Genomic DNA, 23801 nt, shown 5'->3' on the forward strand with positions numbered 1-23801 from the left:
TACAGGCTATAATATTAGCTCTCCTAATAGGAACTCTCTTTCCCTCTCTCTCTCTATCTGTCTTTCCCCTCCATATCTCTTTCTCTCCTCTAGTTTTCTTCCTCTCCTTTATTTCTCTCTCTTTCTCTGTCCCTCTCTCCCTCCTCTTTCTCTCTCCTCCATATCTCTTTCTCTCTCTTTTATTTCTCTCTTTCTCCCCCCCATTTCTCTTTCTCTCTCTCCTCCATTTCTCCCCCTACTCTTTCATATCTCTCTCCTCTATTTCGCTGTGTGTCTCTCCACACTCTCTTTTTCTCTCTCCTCCACATATATTATATAAACATCCACATGATTTACACAGTTCCACACGTCCTATCTACAGAAATACAGAGCAATTTCATCCTCCGTTTGAAGCTGGATATATGGACTCACTTTTTCCTCCTTTTGAACCTGTGGCAATTTCCTTTTCTTGTTACCCAAGTTGCCTCCTTGCCTCCTTCTCATCTTTTTCTCTAGTTCTCCTTGAATGACAGCTGGCCCTAAGCCGCATTCTTCTTTTATTCCCAATATTTCTCTAACGGTTGCTTAGGCTCCCTCCCTGCTAAGAGGCCGGCTGCCCAGGCCAGCTTTGTGCCTCTGCCCATACCACAGCAGGTGCTCCTTGGCCATGGATAAAACCATGGCTTAGCCAAAGATTTCCATAATGCCTGGCAATAATCTCCTGTGTCTCATTGAACATGTTAGCAGCAACACTCAATTACTCAAGCTGCATCTCCAGGGGCTGGAAAATATACACTAACAGAAAATCCTTGAAATAATTTCTATTTGCTGTGATAATATAGTTATAGTCATATTCAGACACACAGATATCACCAGGAAGAGATTTCTCGGCCGCCATAGAAAATCTGCAAAGTTAATAACCTACTTATTTAAACCCAGGCTCCCTTCGGGTTCTAATATGCTACTTTACAATAGCATGATTGTCTCTATACCTCTTCAAAAATAATTTCTTCCTGTAAATTCATTTCAAATCCAGTAAGGACTTATCCAAGGCTGAAAAAAAAAAAAAACCATGCTTCAGAGGCTATGCCTTCCCACTCGCTCAAACATCCCCTTCTTTTTTGCTCAGGCTTTTTGTTCTTCTGCATTGTACCTAACATTTACTTTGCTCAATAAAGGCTCAACAACCACCAACAGGCTGGGGAAAAGTACACTTTTCCCTAATGATGACATTTCATTAGTATCAATAATGACAATTACTACCATGTGAATCCAGTAGAATCAGTAACTATGGAAACCTTTCTCCCTGGCCTCACATGAGAGTATAAAAGGCTTGAGGGTCCATTAAAAAACCCAAGCTCTTTTGTACACGTTGCTCCTTCTACCTCATCTGGTAACTTTTGTTCAAAGGTTTAATGGATTCGAAAATTACAAAATGAGTTTCCTGTTAGTGGTCTTTTGTCTCCAATGGTGCTAGTGTATCTACCCATGGTGGATATGTATAGGCAACAGAGAAACGCTGAAAGGGAAAAGCCTTAATTCACAGAGTGCACAAGTGATACTTGAATCCACATAAGGACCAGGGAGCCAACAACATTCAGACAAGTGAATGAACGACTCTGAAGTGACAGTGATGAAAACATCAAAAATCTTCAAGGCAGAAGCTATTCAACACGAAACCGAGGGCAAAAGCAGTGCGTTAACTCTCTAACAACAGAATGGGAACGCTGGTGGCCCATGTCATTAAGTTATCTTCCTATTCAAAGTCTTAATACAGTAAGAGTGTTTCTGCTTAAAATGAACAGGGTTAACAAATAAATGCATGATTTCAAACTACTCCCTTAAATGCAAGTCTTTCTATGATGAAATTTCTCAAACTTCTGCAAATCCTTTGAATTCTGGAAAAGTCTGGGGATCTCTTTTTCAAGATTCTAACACTACTTGCTACTGAAACAACATAGATACAAATAGACCAGCCTTTCTGAAAAACAGTGAAATTACCTGTTTATGTGCTAGACAAATGGATTTTGCTTTCTAACTCTGGGCAATGTTGCTCAGTATAAAGGAACTTGCTTACCAAAAAATGGATACGCCTAGCAATTTCTTTATGAACTACAGACTGCACAGCACAAGTCTGGATGTATGCAAGAGCTACAGCCTTGCTAGTGCTAAGAGACCAAGAATGGCATGTGAAGCAGGTACATTGTAACATTCAAGCACACAGTGGGCACTGTTGGCTTCTCTGATGAGAACAATGGAACGTTCAAGTCAGCTTGTAGATTCCCTAAAGAATTTAGAAAGCAATACAAAAAGTCAACTTAAGAACATAAGCTCGAGTATTTACTTTAGAAAATCAATTCTCTGCTTTATAACAGCATTAAGAATAAAGGAATTCATTTACAGAATCAGGCAAAGGTCAACAAAATCTAAAAAACCTGAAAAGCCAATTGCCACAATTCTCTAATTGTACATTGATGAAGTATGCAGAGTATTTTCTGAGGTCAGACAACAAGATAATTCAAGGATCTGATTTTGTCCTTCGATTCAAAACACACTGATTTTGAGAGTTGTTAAGTACTCCTTCTGCTAACCACGACCCCAGTCCCTCTAACTGGAGGAAAGAGAACCTTTGATATCATAATATGAAATTGGATAATATTAAATGTAAGAGGGATAGATATAAACTTTAAGACTTGTATTTAAAAAAACAATAACTTCATAAGTACAGGTGAAGCATGTCTAGACAAGCTGTTTCTCTAAAAAAGAACCAAGAATTTAAGAAGACAGCAAGCTCAAACTGACAGTGTAATATGGCAACCAAGAAAATCAATGTGATCTTAAGAAAGAAAAGGTCTAAAATCTCAAGGGAAGGAAATAATGGAAAAAATAGCAATGAAGCATGACTAGATTTGCCAGATCTCAAACCACATTATAAAGCAGTAATCATCAAAACTATTTTTTTTTAAATAAAGACTGAGTCAGTGAAATAGATCAGATAAGTAAGACTCAGAAGTAAAAGAACAATCAGAAAGTCAGTCCACAAGCACTGACTATGGGCCACGCACTGAGATGTAAGCACTGGGGATGTACAGATAGGCAAAAATAGTCCCTGCCCTCAAGGAGCTCACAGTCTAAAGGTAGAAAAAACATGGAAATAATTAAGTACAGTATAAATCTACAGTGTAAGTAAGAGATTATCTCGGAAGGGAAGGCATTTGCAGCTAGGGAGAGAGGGAAAGGCCTCCTGTAGAAGGTGGGTTTGAGTTGAGACTTGAAGGAAGGCAGACAGACTCAGAGGCAGAGGGGAAGAGAGAAGGATGGCAGCTCGGACATGGAGGACAGCTGTGCAAAAGTATGGAGCACTGTGTGAAGGGGCCAGCAAGGGGGCCAGTGTGCCAGGAAGCCAAGTGTGCGGGGAATAAAGTGTAAGCAGAATGGAAAGGTGGAAACAAGCCAGGTTGTGAGGAGCTTGAAAAACCTAGGAATCAAGAAAAATATTTTTAAAAAGTAAATAGTGTGAATAATTGGAAAGGATTATACAAAGATGTAGTATTTACATTCTAATGGGGGAGAAAAAAACAATTGTCTCCTCCGAACTCTAATGTCATCAAAGGTCACAGAAGGAGTTAAATGAGACAAAGGACCTGGGAGTGGGTTTTGTTAAGTTTTGACAGTCTTAAGAGAAGAAGAAAAGGAAGAGAAAAAAGGAATAAAACAGGAGGAGGAAATAAGGGAATTTATTATCACATAATTGGAGTGTGCAAAGAGAAAACTACAAAGAAGGAGTGAGGGTAGTGGGCATCCCTTGAAACTCACTTCAATCTGCACTACTCAAAAAGGATAGAACACATATACACACAGAAAGAGTTTGGTGGAGGAATTTATTCAACTCATCAGGAAAACAAGAGGGAAGTGGCAGGGGGGAGAAGGGTGAAGAAGAGAGAGGGCAGACTCAGGGAAAGATGAAGCAAAAGCAAGAGACACTCTAGCCTCAGAGGGTGGATCATGACGAGCGTTTAAAAAGAAAGAAAGAGTAAGAATATGTGATTGTGTCTGGGCAAAAGGAAGAGAAGTGGGGCAAGGAACTGGAAATAGATTGCATCAAGCATTGATCAGTAGTGATATGTGCACATTTCCTCGACTTACGATCCTCCTCTTTATTTGTAAAGATGGGGAGCAGGGGACAAAGAGGAGAAAAAGCGCAAGAGAATAGGATGGTGGGAAATACACAATTAATGATCATAACTGTTTACATGAATAGGATGAACTCACCCATAAAGGAGGAGAGCAGAATGGAGAAGAAAACAGAATCAAACAAGAAGTCATTTATCCAAAAACACACTTGAAACAAAGATTCAAGAAGAGTTATAAAAAGGGGCTGAAGCAAAATCTAGCAGGCTCCAGCCAAATTTTAAACAGCAGAGGTAGCAATCACTCTTTCAGATAACAAGGAAAAATCAAAAATGGACTTAGTGAAAAGAGAAAGGAAACTGCATTATGCTTAAAGGAACGACAAACAATGAATTAATATCAATACATACCATATATGCACCAAATGGCATAGCATCTAAATACTTAAAAGAAAAGTTTAACAAGTTGTTGGGAGAAATTGAGAGTCAAACTGTAGTAATGAGGAACTTCAAATGTACCTTTGAGTTCTAGTCAAATCTAACAGGAAGAAAGATAGAAAGAAAGAAAGGAAGAAAAAAAGATAGAAAGAAAAAGAGAGAAAGAGGGAAGGAGGGGAAGAAACAGACAGACAGAAAGAAAAGGAAAGTTAAAGACCCGAAAAGAATTTTTGAAAAGTGATAGATCTCTGGTGATCACTGAATGGGAAAAGAAAGTACATATTTCTCAACTATGTAATGCACCTTTATAAAAATTAACCATATATCTGAGCACAAACTCAAAATCAAATGTGGAAAGGCAGTAATATTAAACATATGCTTTACTGACCATAGGGCAAAAAATAAAAATTATATTCAGTAAAGTGTATTTGAAGAAAGGATTAAAATTGAAGACTAAATAATCCTAAATGTTTTGGTAGCTCAAAGAACAAATCCTAGTAATAATAGATAATTTAATTTTTTTAAAATAACAATACTGTGACAGCATGCTAAAATTTGTGGGATACAACCAAAGTAATCTTGGGGTGAAAATTTGTCTCTAAACTGTAGTTCTTAACTTTTTTTTTTTTCTGTCACGGAGCGCTATGACAATTTGACAAAGCCTATGGACATCTTCTCAAAATAATTTTTTTAAATCCATAGTACAAAACATATAGAATTACTAAGAACATCAATTATATTGAAAGATAGTCATCAAAATCTTTTAAAAAATATATCACAGACCCCAGGTTAAGAGACCCTGCTCTAAACTCTTTTATCAGTAAGAGAGAAAAAACAGATCAATGAATTGGGCATGCAACTAAAATTTATGCTAAAAAAAAAAAGCTACAAGTTAAAAACTCCAAATGGATAACAGAAATTCTGAAAAAAACAAAGAGAAGATTAATAAAATGGAAATTAAAAATCCCCACTGAATTAGGAAATAAAACTAAGAGCTGGTTTTTGAAAAAAAAATTGATAAAGCATTAGTTAATCTGATTTTTTTTAAACAAGAAGAAAATCAAATTACCAACACAAAAAATGAAAAATGAGAATTTACAAGAATTGAAGAATAAAAACAAATATTAGAAACTATTTTGCCCAACTATATGTCAACAGCAAACAACAACTGAAAAGAAATGGATTCATATAATATAAATTAATTCAATAAAATAAATTAATTAAAAATAAATTAATTCAAATAATATAAAATGTTGAAACAAAAAAAAAAAAACCAAACAGAATTTAAATGACTCAATCTCAAGAAAAGAAATTGAACAATCCATAAATGAAATCTTAAAGAAAAAAAAATCTGGGACCAGATGGCTTTACAAGTGAATTCTATCAAATACTCAAACAATAATTTATTCCAATATTGCATAAACTGCAAAAATGAAAAGAGAAGAGCTCCTACCAAATTCCTTCTAAGATACAAATATTGTCTTGATACTTAAATCAGGGAAATTCAATATGGAGAAAAAAAACTATAGATCAAAATCCCTGGTGAATATAAATGCAAAAATTTTAAATACCAGCAAAGAGGTTAAAACAACATATTAAAAAAATTACATACTGTGCTGAGGGTGAATTTGTACCGGGAATGCAGGAGCACTTCAATATTAGGAAAACTATAGACATAATAGCCACGTATTAACGATGAGAACCTCGGCAATCATATGATTATATCCAGAGATGCAGAAAAAGCTTTTGACAAAATACAACATCCATTTCTGTTAAAACATAAAAACACTAGAAATCTCAGAAATACATGGACTTTTTCCATAACATGGTAAAAATCATCTATTTAAAACCAAGAGCCAGAATCCTAAGTAAAGGGAATAAACTACAGACTTTTCCAATAAAAACGAGGTAAAGCAAGGATATTCATAGTGCTAGAAATGCTAGCTATAACAATAAGATAAGGAAAAGGAACCAAGGGAAAATAGACAAAGAGGGGGAAAAATCACTTTTTTGCAAATATATTGGTCTATATTCAGAACTCTAACCCTAATCTGAACTGAGGTGTTCTTAACCTGAGGCCCATGAACATGTTCTTTTTAGGATTTTGATAAGTGTATTTCAATATAATTGGGTTTCTTTGTAATCATAAAGGCTGCATTTTATACATTTAAACATTATTCTAAGAATGGATCCATAAGCTTTACCAGACTGCCAAAGGGGTCTATCACACACATAAAAAAAGGTTAAGAACTCCTGCCCTAACTAAAAAAATTAACTGAAATAATAAATTCAGCAAAGTTGCAGAAAATAAAATAAATTCACAAAAACCATCAGCATTTCAGTATATTACCAATAAAACACTGCAGAAAGAAAAATTTCATTTAAAAATATCTACAGACATGTAAAATATTTGAGTCTACATATAAAGATACACATGAAAACTATATGAATACAATTACAAAAAACTGTGAAAAGAAATAAAGATATAAATAGAGAAATATTAATTGCTCGTCAATAAGCTGAGCCAACATAATAAAAATCATCATACTACTTAAATTAATTTACTTTTACTTATTCAGTGCCATAGCAAACCACCAAAGAATTACTTCAGAGAGCTAGGAAAAAATAATAACAAAATTTATCTGGAGGAATAAAAGATCAAGAACCTCAAGACAAAAACAGAATAAAAGTGGGAAGGGGGCCCAGCGGTACTAAATCTCCTAAGAATTGGTTGGAAAATAGAGAAGTCAATCAGTGAAACAAACTACTGAAGCAAATGAATACAGTAGCCTCACGGTAGATTAACTCCTGGAAAGAACTCACTACTGGACAAAAACTACAAAGCAGCCTAGCAGAAATCAGTTTTTGAGTCATGCCTCCTGCCATATACCAAGATATATGGCATATATAGGCACAGGACTTAGACATAAAAGATCACATCATTAACAAATTAGAGGGTAAAGGAAGAAATTACATTTTGGATCGATGAATAGGGGAAGACTCCATGACCAAATAAGGAATAGAGAGGATTTCAGAAGGCAAAATAGATAAATCAATGGAGTTAAAATGAGAAGGGAAAGTTGCCTGGGTCAAAATCTTTGCAAAAAGTTTCTCTGATAAAAGCCTCTTTCCAAGATAAATAGGGAAGTCATTCAAATTTATTAGAAAAAGATCCATTTCCCAATCGATAAATGGTCAATAGATACGGACAAGTAGTTTTTAAAAATTTTTAAACACACACAAAAAAGAGCATTTCTACACACACAAAAGAACACAAAGGCACTAAGATATGAAACTATTAATCTCCATTTCATATTGATATGTATGTATGTGTGCATGTATTATATATATATATATATACATATATATATATACACATACACACATACATACATATACACACACACACATTCTACATGCTATTTTCAAAACTATCCTATTTGCCTTTGGAACTTTTGGTTCTCTTCCGTGCATTTTTTAAAATGTTACAAGAGTCCTCTTTTGACATCACTATTGTTAACTCCTCTGATTACAGTCAGTTTTGCAAGCTAAGTTATTCTTACTAGAACACAACATCTGCTCTCTTTTATAGTAGAGAAGGTGCCTGGTCTTCTAGGGTCCGGATTGTGGTTTCCTGGTACTTGAATTGCTTCTTTCTAGATGTTTCTAGTATTTTTCCTTTGATGCAGAGTTCCCACATCAAAGAAAAAATACTGCAAACATCTAGAATGAAGCAATTCAAGTACCAGGGGACATTCTTCAGATATGAAGCATTTGGCTATGACATTTTTCAGAATTTTCCTTTTGGAATTCTTTTTAGGAGGTGATCAGTACACTCTATCTTTACTTTGACCTCTAGTTCTATTAGATCTGGGCAGTTTTCATTTATGACTTATTAAAATATGGTGTCCAGTATTTTTTTTTAATCATGGTTTTCAGGAAGACTGATGAGTCTTAAATTATCTTTTCTTGATCTCTCCTCCAGGTCAGTTGTTTTTGACATCAGACATCTTAAATTTTCTTCTACTTTTTTTTTTTCCAATCTTTTGATTTTCTTGTAATATTTCTTGCAGCCTCTGGAAGTAAGTGACTTCTGTTTCTAGTTTTCAGGGGCTCATTTTCTTGGGTAAGGCTTGCCAATTTCTCTTCTCTTTCCCATTTAAGAATTTGTATTTCATTTTTAAAATCTCTTGACTCATTTCTTCAAAGTATTCTACATGAATCCTTGTAGAATATCTATTTTTTCTTTTCAATGTCTACTTGCAGATATAATCAAGTTATTCTCTCTTTTTTCAAGATTTCTTAATATGTAATCTTTTTTTTTTTAATGATAGTTGCTGTTTTCTTTGATTTACTTCTATTTCCAGCTTTAGTTCCAGAACTGGGACTTTGCACCAGGGTCAGGCTCCATCTCCTGTTGCATTTTTGAGTGGGGTAGTTGGCCCCACTTCTTCCTACGTGGGGGTTTCCCTGGAATTTTGGATCATTTTCCACTCCTGCAGTTAGGTTTCCTCTATCTTCAGGGTTCACACTGGCTTCTCAGAACCCCTGGACATGGGCCATCCTGGTCTGAATTCTGTAGTATGTTGCTGGCAGGTTCCATACTGGGCAGTAAAGCTGGTCACTGGTCTTTATTTGCTTACTACTGTTCCCCTGGGCTTCCTTCTCAGTGGAGCCCCCTGCCACTCTTGCTGCTTCCAGAGCCTTGCAAACTATGTATGCCTTGTCTTTGGCAAACAGCAAAGTTTGTTTTGCTTGAAAGGTCTTTCTTATTGCCCATGGAATTCTGGCTCATTTTTGTGCAGTTCTGAGGTAGAAAAAGTCAGTTACTATAGATTCTCATTAAGCATCTTGGTTATTATTTGGCTTGGTGTGAACCTCCTGGTTTTGCTATGGTAGGTATGTATGAACTTGGAAATTTGCTGTCCATTCAGGTGGCCATCTTGGCAAGAAGTGAACAGGAAATTTCAAAGGAAGAAATCGAAGGTGTCAACAGTCATATGAGAAAATGGTCTTGATCACTAATTAGAGAAAAGCCAATGAAAGCAACTCTAAAGTGGAAGAGGAAAAGAAGTACTTACATGACACCTACTATGTGCCAGGCCCTGTGCTAAGCACTTTACAAATTTTATCTCATTTGATCTTCACAACAACCCTGAGAAGTAAAGGCTATTATCATCCCCATTTTATAGTTGAGGAAACATAGGCAGACAGAGGTGAAGTGACTTGCCCAGTATCATCTGGCTAGTAAGTGCTAGAGGCCATACTGGAACTCGGATCTTTCTGACTCCAGGTCCAGCACTCTGTACCACCTAGCTGTAGGCACAAGGGGAGGAGCCAATATATAGGAAGAGAATGGGGATGGCAGTGGGCACAATCTGATGGAGAGGACAGGAAGGGACTGGATCAAGTGGGTTTATAAAGGAGTTACTCTTGGCAAGAAGGGTTACCACTTCATTGGAGACACAAGTGAAGGAAGATAGTGGGTAAAGAGGCCTAGCTTTCAAAAACATAAGAAAAAAACTAATGGTAGAAGCCCACTCCATATGATAAGAATTCCTGGAAAAACTGGAAAGCCATTTGGCAGAAAAGATCACCCTCTTATGTCAACTACACAACAAGCTTCAAGTGGATACTTGAATCGAATGTATAAAAGTCACACAATTTGGAGAGAAAAAAAAAGGAAAACAGAAGGAGCTAACTTTCAGATCTATGATTAAAGGGAGAACTCATAACCAAACAAGGGGTAAGTAATCACAGGAGACAAAATATGCAGTATGTTCACAAAATTACAAAAAGTTTTTACACAAGGAAAATCAATGCAACTAGAAGTAAAGTTGTCGAATGGAGAGAATCTTTGCATCAACTATCTCCGATAAAAGCTCAATATCGAAGATACATAGGGAATTGACCCGAAGAGGAAGGTGAGGAGATTCTGCTCCTCCATCCTCCTCTCCAACAAGTGTGTTAGTGGTGGCAACAGCTAAGGAGTTCCTGAAAACTGGAACGTGTCCCCCCTTTTTTTTCTTTCTTTTTTTTTTTTTTGGTTAGGCAGTGGAGTTAAGTGACCTGCCCAGGGTCACATAGCTAGTGTCAAGTGTTTGGTCTGAGGCCGGATTTGAACTCAAGTCCTCCTGACTCCAGGGCCGGTGTTCTATCCACTGCACCACCCAGCTGCCCCATGTGTCCACTTTTGAAAACCAATTACTATACTGATTCACTGAGCACGTCAGCATGGTACAGGGGAATGATAGATCTTCTATTTCAGGCGTGGCTCTGCCACTCTTTACTTCTGTGGACCAGTTTCCTCATCTGTCAAATGTGGGAGTTGGCCTATAGAATCTCTGACATTTCCTTCCATCTCTCAATCCTGGATCCAAATCTCGCCTCCTTATTTCACCCCTATTTACTTCACAAAATGAAACTTCAACCAAACCTCTGCCCAAATTATAGCATCACAAATTCTGAATTAGTCAAGTCTGAATTAATGTAATTTTATTATGCTGAGAAACCCAATGAAAAGGCAAAGAAATTTGTTGATATCAACTACATATCTCTCTTTGGCAAATTTTTATTACTCTGCAGTTTTTCTTTTTAAACTACCATAGGGTCTTACTTCTTAAAAACCTAGAAACTTAAAAAAAAAAAAAACCTGACTCTTGCCTGTTTTCTTGTCTTATTTTCTTCTTTCTCCCTAGATATTTGCCCCTATCTCCTGAGGCAGAGTGAGAAGAAATAGACAATTGAGCTATTTGACTGAGCGAGAGTAGAATTTGGCCTGGGAAACACTGATCTAGGCCACCTCTACACTCCTTTCCAGTTCCAAGCTGAAAACTGACTCTGAGTAATACTGGCTCCATCTTAAGAATACAAGGTAGAGGGGCAGCTAGGTGGCACAGTGGATAGAGCACTGGCACTGGCCTCAGGAGGACCTGAGTTCAAATCTGGCCTCAGACACATAACACTTACTAGCTGTGTGACCCTGGGCAAGTCACTTAACCCCATTGCCTAGCCAAAAATTAAAATTAAAAAAATTAAAAAAAAAAGAATACAAAGCAGAATTTCTGATGAAGTTGTAAACTGGTCCAGCCATTCTGGAAAGTAATTTGAAACTATGCCCTCAAAGCTATTAAATTCTGTATACACTTTGACCTAGTGATATCATTACTAGGTCCATACTCAAAAGAGATCAAAGAAAGAGGGAAAAGACCCATATGTACAAAAATATTTATAGCACCTCTCTTAAAAGAACTGACAACTGAGGGGATGCCTATCAACTAGGGAACAGCATTGTGGTACATGAGTGTGATAGAATACTATTGTGCTATGAGAAATGATCAAGGAGGTGGTTTCAAAGAAACCGGGGAAGACTTGTATAAATTGATGCAAAAGGAAATGAGCAGAATCAGGAGAACAAACTACAAAGTAACAGCAATATTGTAAAGGTAATCAAATTTGAAAGACTTAGTAACTTTGATTAACATAATTATCCACCACAGTTCCAAAGGGCTCATGATGAAACAAGCTATCCACCTCTAGACAGAGAACTGAAGGACTCAGAGAGCAAACTGAAAAATATTTTTCTTTTTCTTTCTTTTCTTTGCTTTTTACTTTTTTTTTTTAAAACGTAGGTAATATGGAAATGTTTTGCATGACTTTACACATTGGTAATGAGTTTTATTTTTTTTTGCCTTCTCAACAGCTGGAGGAGAGAACTTGGAACTGAAAAAATAAGAATAAAAAAGTCTCTATGCTCTGTGAAAAAAAAATAAAGCAAATAAAGAGGAGTTTGAATTTAAAAAAAGAGAGAGAACATAAGACAGAGTTTAATGATGGGTAACGAAAAGTGAGTAAGGTTTAAACAAAGTATAGTTAAAGTTTTACTACCTGATTGTTAATATTAAATATTACACAATCCATTTCATTTGTTAAAATTATACTCTGAAGAGCACTGTAACCACAAAGACACCGTGAAACACAGATGAGGTGATATTTGTAGTGGCCAAGCAGAATTAGGAGAGAGTCAAATGTTAAATGTCAAAGCTCCCAGATTGCTGGCCAGCTTTTTCGGTGGATGATGTCCTTCATTCTCTAGTGAGAGGCCTAAGCACAGAGCAGTCTAGATAAGGGATTTGTGCTTATGCAGGACGGCACTGAACAAAGTAGAAACAGAAGCCATGGACTATTACCAATCATCAAGTATTTACTGCCTCGAATGTGACCAGGGTAGCTAGGTAGCGCTGCAATGGATAGAGTGCCTGGCAGGAGTCTGGAAGACTCATCTTTCCAAGTTCAAATCCAGCCTTAAACACATACTAGTTGTGGGACCCTGGGCAAGTCACTTGACCCTCAGTTTTCTCATCTGCAGAATGAGCTGGAGAAGGAAATGGCAAACCATTCCAGTATCTTCACCAAGAAAACCCCAAATGGAGTCATGAAGATTCAGACAAGACTGAAAACGACTGAACGAAAGCATGTGACCAGCAAAGAAACCCTGCAAAAACAAAAAAACTTCAACTTTTTTTATGTGGATCATCTGTACCAAATGGCAAATCCCATCCCATGGAGTGCTGGGTTACTTCACTGTACTGCCAGACTTAAGACACGCTCAGAAAATCTGAAATCATTCTAAAAGCACAATAAAGCAAAACAAGGACATCTGCAACAATTCCATCTCCCCATCATTAATGGAGAATTGACTATATTAAGTTATGTGAATGATGAAACCCTAGAAATTCAGTCGCTGGAGAGGACTTGAACATTAACTAGAAAACTCGCTAGGTTTTATTCAGGGCTCTTGAAATTAGGAATATTTTATTTTTATAAATCTTAGAAATAAGCTAATCTGTTCATGAATACATCTTGTAGAAAGGAATCCTTTTTGGGTTAAAAAAAAAAGTGAGTGATAAATCATCTAAGTTCACATCACTTTTTAAAAATCCCTTTTTATTACCAGTGAGGGGCTGGCTATGAGTCACAAAGGCTCATCAGTATATATTTTGATTATGTTTGATTTACTCAGGTATAACTGCATTAGTTACAGTGGTTGCCAACATTTGTCTTCAAGTAATTCGTCCAACAGGAAGAAGGATGGGCTTAGTTCACGATTCCATCATTATAGGCTCCGTTTTCAGGACAAGTGAAGGAGCTTGGTTCCACTCAGCTGGCAATGCCGATTACATGCCTGTCACTTATACAAGGTGATCAAAGACCAGGTGTATTTGTATACTTTTGTTAAGTAATTGTTTAAAGGGAAAAACAGTCACTACAAAACCTAGCTGAAGTTAACGATGAAAACAAATCAAAGATTTATGGAATTTATTTTACTCTTAGAATTTGTTCTCTATTACCATACATTTTCATATTTGATTTTTAAAAAATGTTTTTAAAATGAGCAGTTATCACTAGTCAAGTATAAAATATATTTACAAATGCAAAAACTCCCTAAATGTCTTGTCGAAACATATTCTAACAAAGACATTCAGAGAGTAAGCTAAAATAATTCCTCTAGATACAGATATTATTTGTAAAGAATCTAAGTTGAAACTAATTCATATCAACTTAGTTATTCACCCAAGTATGTGGTGTTAATTTTAGTTCAAAGCTATACTTTTAAGCCACTGGTAATGGTAATAGTAGTGGTAATAGTAGTAGTAGTAGTAGTAGTAGTAGTAGTAGTAGTAATAATGATAACCAGCATTTATGTAGTACTTTAAGGTTTGCAACAGCACATTACATCTTATCTCATTTGATCCTTACAACCCTATGAGGTAAGTGCTATTATTATCCCCATTTTACAACTGAGGAAACTGAGGCAGAGGTTAAGTGACTTGCCCAGCTAGTAAGTACCTGAAGCAGGATTAGAACTTAGGTCTACCTGATTTCAGGTTTAGCACTCTCTCCAGTGGGCCACTTGACAGCCTAATGAACATTTTCATTTTCAATATGGTGACAAAGAAATAGAATGGTACCAAGATGAGAGATGCACAGCCTAACTCATTTAAAACTTTCTGTTATATTCAAATAAGGTGTCTAGTTCTGCCCTCTGGGGTCAAGCAGAATAAGTCTATGTGACGATTTTTCAAATATTTGAAGACAACTATCATGTCTGCCCTAAACCTCTTCTTCAGGCTCAACATTTCCAATTCCTCCAGCTGATCCTTTTCTGGCCCTTCACTATCCCAGCTAGTAATGTCCTTCCTCAAATATGTCACCCAGAACTGAATCTGATAATCCAAATATGGGTTAACTAGGGCAGAATATGTTACAGAGGCCTATCACCTTCCTAGTTCTGGACATTAGGCCTCTTTTTACACAGCCGGAGACAGGAATTTTCTTGGCTGCTCTAAAATTCCTTTTTCAAACTAGCCACATATTCCCTCATCTGGTCTTTGTGAGGTTGAATTTTGTAACCCAAGCATAAGACTATACATTTATCCATTTTGAATTTCACCTTCTTTGATCCTATCCAATGTTACAGCATGCTAAGCTCCCTTTGAATCTTGACTCTATCACCCAGTGTTAGCTCTGCCTTCCATCAGTTTGTAATCTGTAAATCTGCTCAGCAGGTCATCAACGCACCAAACCCTAATCACACATCCAAGTTTTGCCAATTGTATCCCCAGTACTTAGCACAATGCCATTAGTGCCATAGTGGGCACTTACTACATGCTTGTTGAATTGCATTAAATGAACTGACTTTTAAAAGGTTCAAGAAAAAAGGAAAAGTCTCTTTAAAAAACATTTTGGAATGACTAATTAAAGTGTAATCTTTAGCATTCTCTGTAAAATAGCTTCTATACAAACTGAAAGCTTCAAAGGAACACAGAGTGGCCTAGCTGCAGGACTGCAGACCACAGGGATGACACAGTGTGATCTTTCTGCCAACTTTTTCTGTTTCTGATGCCAAAAAAGAAAGATCAAGAGAAAAGAACCTAAACGGAGACAAAAGGTGGTTTGGGGGCCTTCCCTAAGATTAGCAAGAGAGTTCTATTTCAGGAGGGAGACTAGCTAATTACTGAGGGAAAAGCAGTAGTGTGAGCATGCCATCTCTGACTTGCAATAAAGTCAAGCAGCAGGAGCAAAGGCCAAGGGTGCCAGGAGTCTGGAGGGGCTCTGGGCGGAAAGAAAAGCTTTAGTTAAGAGCTCACTAATCAAAGTGAGTTAGTGACAAAAGTAGTCACAGGTAAGTTTCTTTAAAGCTTGATCTACGTTATACGTTTTTTCCTCAGGGTAAAACTTCCTGTGGGCTTGTGGAACCCAACATAGAGCACCACAGGTTATCTGCTGCCAGCTGCCAGAACTGCAGCTAGATAGATAGTTCCTATAGCAAGTGGACAGCCAGAAAATGGGAAAATTCACTAACTTTTTGTCCTCAAAAAAAAAAAAACATAAAAAGGGGAGCTGAGAAGCAGTTCACTATAGTCATTACCCTAACCTCATCACTTCTTACCTGTACTACTATTACTACAATAACCTTCTCGCCAGTTTCTTTACTTCCAGTCTCTCCTCTAGCCAATCAGCTGCAAGATTATGCATAGGTCTGACCACATTACACCCCTGCTTATCAATCTTCAGTGGCTCCCTATTGCCTCTAAGATAAGATACAAATTCCTTAGCCGGGTATTTAAGACCCTACCAAACCAGGCAACCTAACCTAACATGTCTTATTTCACATTATTCCTCTTCATAATACTACATTCTGGGGAAAGCAGAATGCTGGCTGACCCTGAAACTAACATTGCATCTTTCACCCCCAATGCCTCTGCACAGGCTGGGATCCGTGCCTGGAATGCACTCCCATACTCATTTCTCCCTAGCTGTGCATCTCATCCTCATCTTCCTCAATTTTCCTAGAGTACTCCATCTACATTTCTCCTTTCTCAGTCTCTTCATTTGCTCTCCTCCCACCATTGCAACAGCTTCCTCCTGAGACTAGCTTCTATTGGAGGTATCTCGTTATTTGCAGGTTATCTTTCCCATTAGAAAGTAAGCTTGAGGACAGGAGCAGTGTTTCTGCCTTTCTTTTTATCCCCAGAGGTTGGCACAGTGCCAGGGACATAGTAAGCACTTAATAAATGCTTAGTAACTAAATCTTTTTTTTTTCCATCATTCCAACTTTGTACTACATTATTCCAAGTAATGTCATACACTTCTACCGTTCCCTCCTCCAATGTAAGCTCCTGGAGGACAGGGATCGTGCTATTATTATCTTGGCATCCTCAAGGACCTGGTATAGGTGATTTACACAGAGTGGATACCTAATGCGTGCTAAAGTGAATTTTTATTTTCAAAAGATTTATTTTTTTTAAAATAGAAAAGTGGGGTAAAGTGACTTGCCCAGGGTCACACAGCTAGTAAGTGTCAAGTGTTTGGTCTGAGGCCAAATTTGAACTCAGCACCTCCTGACTTTAGGGCTGGTGCTCTATCCACTGTACCACCTAGCTGCCCCCCCCCTTGTTTTCAAAAGATTTAATGCAGAAATATTGTCAAAGGATTTTCAAGCTACAGTTTTCTATATAAAAGCTACTATAATAGGAATAAATCCTATGACTTTATGGCCAAAGCAATGGTTCTACTTCGTCACCACAAAAGAAAAGCAACTAGCAGGAATGGATTCAAGATGGCAAAGTAAGAAGAAGCATTTTCGCCTGGCTCCTCAAGCACACCTCTTTCACAACAAACCAGAAAATGCACTAGACTGAATTTTGATCAGGAAAGCAAGAAAAAAGTCGAAGTGAGTCATTTTTCCACCCTGGGGAAGCTTAGGGAGACAGACAAACAGGTCTGCAGACGCTGGGGAAAGAGATGGCCAGCAGTGCAGACAAGGAAGCATTCCAGCCCCCCAGGGAAAGAAAGAGGGCTGACATAGAACACCATGACAGGAACCACCAGAGCAGGAGAAAATCCCAAGAGATCCCTGAACTAGTGCTAGGCACAAGAACAGGTACCATCTGGCAGCTCTGTAGCCCACTGAACAGAGAGGAGGAGTTGTGAGGGAGCATGGGTCCATCCTAGGCATGGCCTCAGCAAGAAACGAGTTCCAGAGCCCAGAAACAGAACAGCAGTGACTCAGTTCCAGCCTTCAGCACAGTGTCTAAGCCTATATAACCAGGGCAGGAGTCCCAGACCAAAGAAGAGGCAGCAGTTTAGTAGCTATGAACCTGCAGAGCCTTCAAGCAGGGTAACAATGACTGACTCTGGTATCATTCCACTGAAATTCTCAGCTACACTTAAGCCAAGAGACCCAAACTTGGATCAGGAACCTGCCGAGATCAGACCAGGAGGGCAGGGAACAGACCTCTCCCCACAGATCACACCAATGTGGGAGCAATGGAAACTTGCCATTTCCCAGACTGAGTTGGGAAAGCAGCAGAAAGATGTAAAAGAACAGAAGTTTGGGTTAGACAGCGCCCCTCCTCCCCCAGAAGTGCAAAGAGCCCAGTGCTGACATAAAGTCCAAAATCAAAAAGTAGGTTGGGAGAATAAGCAACCAAAAAAAGAAACCCACCATAAAGAGCTGCTATGGTGCCAAAGAAGCTGAAAACACAAACCCAGAAAAAGAGAATGGCAAAGGCCTAAGTCAAGAGTAGATCATACCTTTCTGTATCCTGACAACTAAACGTAATGGCTTGAATTCACAGAGTTTCTACCACACAAGGTAAGTTAACATGGTAATAAAAAGGTCTGAACTCAGGACATTGTTGTGTATTACTGTTTAGCTTGTTAATGTGGTGAGGCCCTTTATTTTCAACAAGATAGTAAACACCTCAAAAACAGGAGACACATTTTCCCATGTAGGTCCACAAACAAAGCTGGAAGAGAACTTAAAGGTTTAGTCTAGCCCCTTCATTTTAGAGAGGGAAATTGAGGACCAGGGAGGTTGAATGAGTTGCCCAAGTTCATACAGGTAGGAAATGACACAATCAGAATCTTAGCTCAGGTGCTCTTGATTCCAAATCCAGCTTTTTCCATTGTATCGCACTTCTCTTTTGTGTCCTTCACAAATGCTTGGTACATCCAGAGGAGAGCATATGGTAAGTGCTTAATAAATATGAGATTATTTTGATGATGCAATTGTCTGCTAGTAAAGCAATGGAAAAGCCACAAAAGAGCTGACAAATGCTTAAAGTGGGCCATGGGGGTAACTCTGAGCAACAAAAGGAGAGAAACAGGGAAAGGTGTGCTTAATTTAATTCTCATCAAGAGTAAGAAGTCAAAAGAGGATTTAGGGGTGGAAGGAACACCAGTAAAAGGAAATCAGGAACTGTGAGAAGCTGAGATTCTAAGGAAAAAAAAATCAGCAATTAAGCAACTTAATTTTACAAAAACGAAACTAAGGAGATTATAGGAAATCATGTTATTCTTTCATTGTAGAACTTAAATAGGACTCGGAGGTATAGATACTGCTATATGTGAATATATATGTATGGCCAGACCACAATATTTAAAAACAAAGAATGACATGGCTCGTCTTCTCTGGGGACCAATGGAAATACAATGGAAGAAAACATGAGTCAATCCCTATAAGAGATTGATATTAGCCAGGTGATCTGCTTGGAAATCAGGCCCTATCCCCCTCACCATCCCCTTTATTCTCCAAAGAAATACAGAAGATAAACAATTATACTGTGCTTACATGTTCCTTTCATGCATGTCATGGTGGAAGAGCAAAACTCAACGACCCGGACAGCAACAGATCCTGGCTCCTCTGGCGGCACTGTCAAAATGGAAGTCTCCAAAGCAGACAGAGAGTAAGAGAAGTGGTTAGATTTCAATTTCATTCCTACTGGTATCTGCCCAACAGAGGATCTTCAACACTCTTTAACATTTAACACTCTGCCATATAAGATTTTAATTTGGAAACCAAATTTAAAACACAGAGATGAGTGCAAGAATGCTCCTTTCTATGCAATTAGGGATTTTATCAGTACAGGAATTTACAGAGGAGGAACCTCCTGCACTAAGGCGTTAAATGATTTGCCTAGGGTCACACAGCCAGTATCTACCAAAGGTAGAGCTCGAACCCAGGTCTTCCTGGCTCCAAGAGAAGGTCTTTCTCCATTACACCATGTTGTCTGCAATTAACTGAGTAAATTTCAAGGCATTCAGAACTCTCCACAATATACTACCATCATGTCTTTGTAGGCTGAGGTCATATATCTCTCTCTCATGCGTTCTATACTTCAGCCAAACTTGGCTACTTTCTGTGCCCTAACGCACACTGCACTCTCTTATCTCTGAGGCTTGCTCATGTGGCTCCCCTATGCCTGCCCTCCCTATATTTTACCTACTGAATTTCTTCGCTATCTGTTAATGTTCAACTCAAATGCCACCCACCTCCTCCATAAATCTGTTCCTCATCTTGCTGGTTGCCTTCCCCAGCGGATCTCACATAACACTATTTTGCACTACAAATGCATTTATTAAGTAATATTGTGAATTATATTTGCTTGTATGTATGTCTTATCCCCCTGATAGGTTGTAAATTTCATAAGGGAAGAGGGTGTTTCAATGCAATTTTATCTCCTCAGTGATGAGCACTTTGCTCTGCACAGAGTAGCTGCTTAATGTTTGTTAAAAGAATATTTCAAATATCTTGATAACATATCTACTTGTATGACTATGAGTAAGGAAAAGCATTTTAGACATATATGATCAAAAAAAAGAAAGAAAGAAAACCCCAAATGAGGTCATGAGCCCCCCCCCCCCCAAAAAAGACACATATGATCATATGTAAAGTCTTTAAATAATACTTTCTATTTAGGATAAAAAGGTACTATTAGTATGTCACTGATTCCAGAATGCACACAGACTTGCTTTTAAAGTCATGTCTTTAAAAAAAATCCATTTTGAATACAAACACAGAAAAGCTGCCAACCTTAAATCTATTTACATATTCGATGGCAGTAACTTTAAATGACTAAATATACGCTCAAGCATTTAAAGACAAATGTCTTGAAAATTAACCGAAGGAATATGTTAGTGAAGTAGACTCAGATAAGGCCCTGGAAGTTAGAAATTTAGAGTTCAAATGATCAAAGAGTATTCACTGTTACACATCACACTATGCTAGGTACTACTAAGATCTTATCTTCCTTTAATTTGCCAATAAGCATGGAATGGCCGTCACATCATGGTTTCCCTGTAGATTAGAGCATCCTAAGAAAATGGTTATCAATCCCTAAAAATAATAGTTATTTTCAGCAGCCTATATCCCTACTGGGATACAGCAAAGCCCTCATCTGTAGCCTGAATCCATAATGTTGTGTTTATATTTCAAGCATCACTGCAAGAATAAATATGGAAATTATTTATTTTGGGAATTTGATTACATTAGGTTGACTGCTTGCATAATGGTGGGCTCAAAAGCTATATTTCTCACATTCCTTCTCATTTCCTTCACTGTCATTCACAACAGAAAAGGTTGCTTCAACATTAAAACAAGGATATACACTTGGTTTTTAAGGGGACTGGGGTGGGTCTGGACCTGGGATTAACCTGGGATAAGCATCTCCTGGTGAGCACACCATTGCAGAATGGCAACTGGTCTGTAATTGATAGTTTTGGATAGTATAACACTTATAATACTGTAATATTTATATACTGTAAAATAATTATAGAATGATGAATTATTAAAACGCCATTCTCCTCTGAAAGATATCTTAACAGATGTGCCAACCTAGTCATCTTAGGCCATCAGCCTTGTAGTTGCATTTCCACACAAATATCCCTTAATTTCATAAAGACTGATCTACCATGAACTAAACAGAAATGATAAGGAAGAAGAATTAATTCATTTTTTTATAACAGGTCACTCCAAACTTAACGAGTTGTCAGAGGCAAATCATATTTGACAGCAGTGCCTTTTGAAAAACTAGGATACTACAGCATAGATCTATAAGTCACCATAAATACCAAGAAGAGTAGGAGGGAAACAAATTCCTGGAATAACAGCGTAGTCAGGCAATCAACTGGTATGGGAAAAACATCTGTGAAAATGGGATGGTGAAAGAAGCAAAAGTTGGAGAGAGATCTCAAAAGGAGGAAAGGGTGGAAAAACTCTCAGAATGGGTATGATATCATTTAGTAACACCATGAGGCTGTAAATCTCAGTTTTCAATTGAATTTGTTGGGATATTTTCCCCCAAGTCAATGGAGCCCTCATGACATGGTAGGATGGAAAAATTGTTTTGCTTGACTACGTAATTTGTTCCAAGAGTTAAGTTTTTATTTTTATTTTTCAGGAGGTGGGAATGAGAGAAAATAAATGCTCAATTTTGAATTTTTTAATTTAAATTTAAAAATTTTTTACAATTATTATTATTTTTTAAAAAGGCTTGGATTGAGAGTCAGGAGAGAACTAGATTAGAACTCTTCTGGACCAAGGGCAAGTCACCTTACCTTCTTCTGAACCACGGTTTCCTCGTCTATTGTGTGGATAATACATGCAGTACTTACCTCATGGACTTGCAAGGATCACATTAGAAAACATACAGGTGCGAGTTAAGACTATGAAATTTGGAAGAAAGATAAAATTCACTTTGAAATATAACTCTCTGGGAATGCTATTATTCTATAAGGAAGACATTATTCTATATATCTATCTTCCATGCTCTCAAGCATCCAAAACCCTTATATCAATTACTGCCTTGAGTTCGAATGTAAACATCAGAAAAAAATTAGTACAAGTACACAAGGCTTAATAAACTGTTTCACTAACAGTGTCCTACACAATTGCAGTAAATTAGCAACTAGTTAGAAAAGAGCACACAACTGAAGTTACCTGCTGATCAGAATCTGCCTTCAGTACAGATCGATCTGTAATCAGCACTGCCCTTGAGATCTGCCTGTAATTGGACAAACGAAGAAGTTTGAGATTGACATTCAATAGCTGATATATTTATAGACTCAAAAGAGAGAAACAAAGACTTCTCTTGTTATTCAGGGCATGTGGTTTGCAAAGCAAAGGCTCAAGTTGAAGAACTCCTGCAGAAGGCCGGCTCTGCTTAGATTATGCATTGGCTCATAAACAATACATGAAATGACACTAATTCGAGAAAGGAATTGACTTAAGAATAGCCAGAGTTTGGCACCCGGCTTGCACTTTTCTGCGTGTGTTCACACATTGATGCCAACAACAGGTTACCCTAGACGACATTAAAAGGTGGCTATAAACAAAGAACTGAGCTTTCACCCACCTGAGCTTGTGGAATAAGGAAGCCCTTACCTGTAGGCCACATTTGAACATGTTTTCTCGGTAAGGTAACTGTCTTCAACGATAAAATACTTAGCACTTATCCTCTGACCAAAGTGATCTATGATTGCCTTACATCTATGTATAAAGAAAAGGAGAACAAAGATATGGAATTTAAAACAAATCTATTTAGATATTGATTCTATGTTACAAATCATTTTGCAAGATTACTCACCCCCATCCCCATATAGATATATAGAATAATGTCTTCCAAATGACATGAATCTGTTTTTAAAAGGTTAAAAAAAAATCACTAAAATCATTTCATTCACGTGCAGACAAGCTATTCTGATTTATAATAAACTGTACTGGGGTAAGGGAATAAGCATTTATCTAGTGCCTCCTATGTGGCAGACAATGTGCTAAGCACTTTTTACAAATATTATCTCTCTTGATCCTCACAACCCTGTGAGGGAGGTGCTATTATGATCCTTGTTTCACAGATGAGCAAAATGAGGCAGAGGTGAAGTGACTTGCCCAGGGACACCGTGACACAAAGTGTCAAAGGCCTTATTTGAATTCAGGTCTTTCGGACTCCAGACCCAGTGCTCTCCTCATTGTAGCACCCACCAGTGGCCACTGCATTGCTATATTTTGTTTTCATATCACCTGTAAAATACTCCCTTGGTAGTATAATTGGCGTAAGACTAAAACCATAAATTCATTTAACTGGTATTATCATTGATATTATATCGGCATGACCCAATTATATGTACTGAGTTTAACATTTCCACTCCTCCTGGAATTTTTTTATTCTTGATTCCAGACCATAGCACCTGAATAAATGTCCCTAAACCCTAATGAAATATTTTATTTATCTATCTAAATATCTCCTGGTCCTTTCAGCTCACTGCACTCTGCACCTGCTGCTCTGCCTGGTTTCAACTCCATACAACAAGATGTCCCTACAATGAGTAATCCCTGGTGTTTCCCCCCAACACTTTCCAGCCTCCTTTTATGTGTTGTCTCTCCCTCCGACCTTGCATCAGACTAAGTTC

General features: G+C 37.7%; 1 protein-coding gene across 4 annotated transcripts in view; it reads right to left on the reverse strand.

Moving 5' to 3' along the window:
* Positions 1 to 23801, reverse strand: part of CHM (CHM, Rab escort protein 1) — a 207773-nt gene that overhangs the window by 49997 nt on the left and 133975 nt on the right. For all 4 annotated transcript variants that reach the window (XR_003567081.1, XR_003567078.1, XR_003567077.1 and 1 more), the window contains exons 10-12: positions 22777 to 22881; positions 22333 to 22396; positions 19186 to 19282 (exon numbers count right to left, since the gene is read on the reverse strand). Coding sequence is in view for 1 of the 4 variants with exons in the window: in XM_027839558.1 (XP_027695359.1) it covers positions 19186 to 19282; positions 22333 to 22396; positions 22777 to 22881 (266 nt within the window). In the remaining 3 variants the exon portion in view is untranslated. The remainder of the gene's footprint in view (positions 1 to 19185; positions 19283 to 22332; positions 22397 to 22776; positions 22882 to 23801) is intronic.

Source organism: Vombatus ursinus, unplaced genomic scaffold (assembly GCF_900497805.2).
Source record: "Vombatus ursinus unplaced genomic scaffold, bare-nosed wombat genome assembly UNPS02004691.1, whole genome shotgun sequence".
In the NCBI taxonomy this organism is placed as follows: domain Eukaryota; kingdom Metazoa; phylum Chordata; class Mammalia; order Diprotodontia; family Vombatidae; genus Vombatus; species Vombatus ursinus.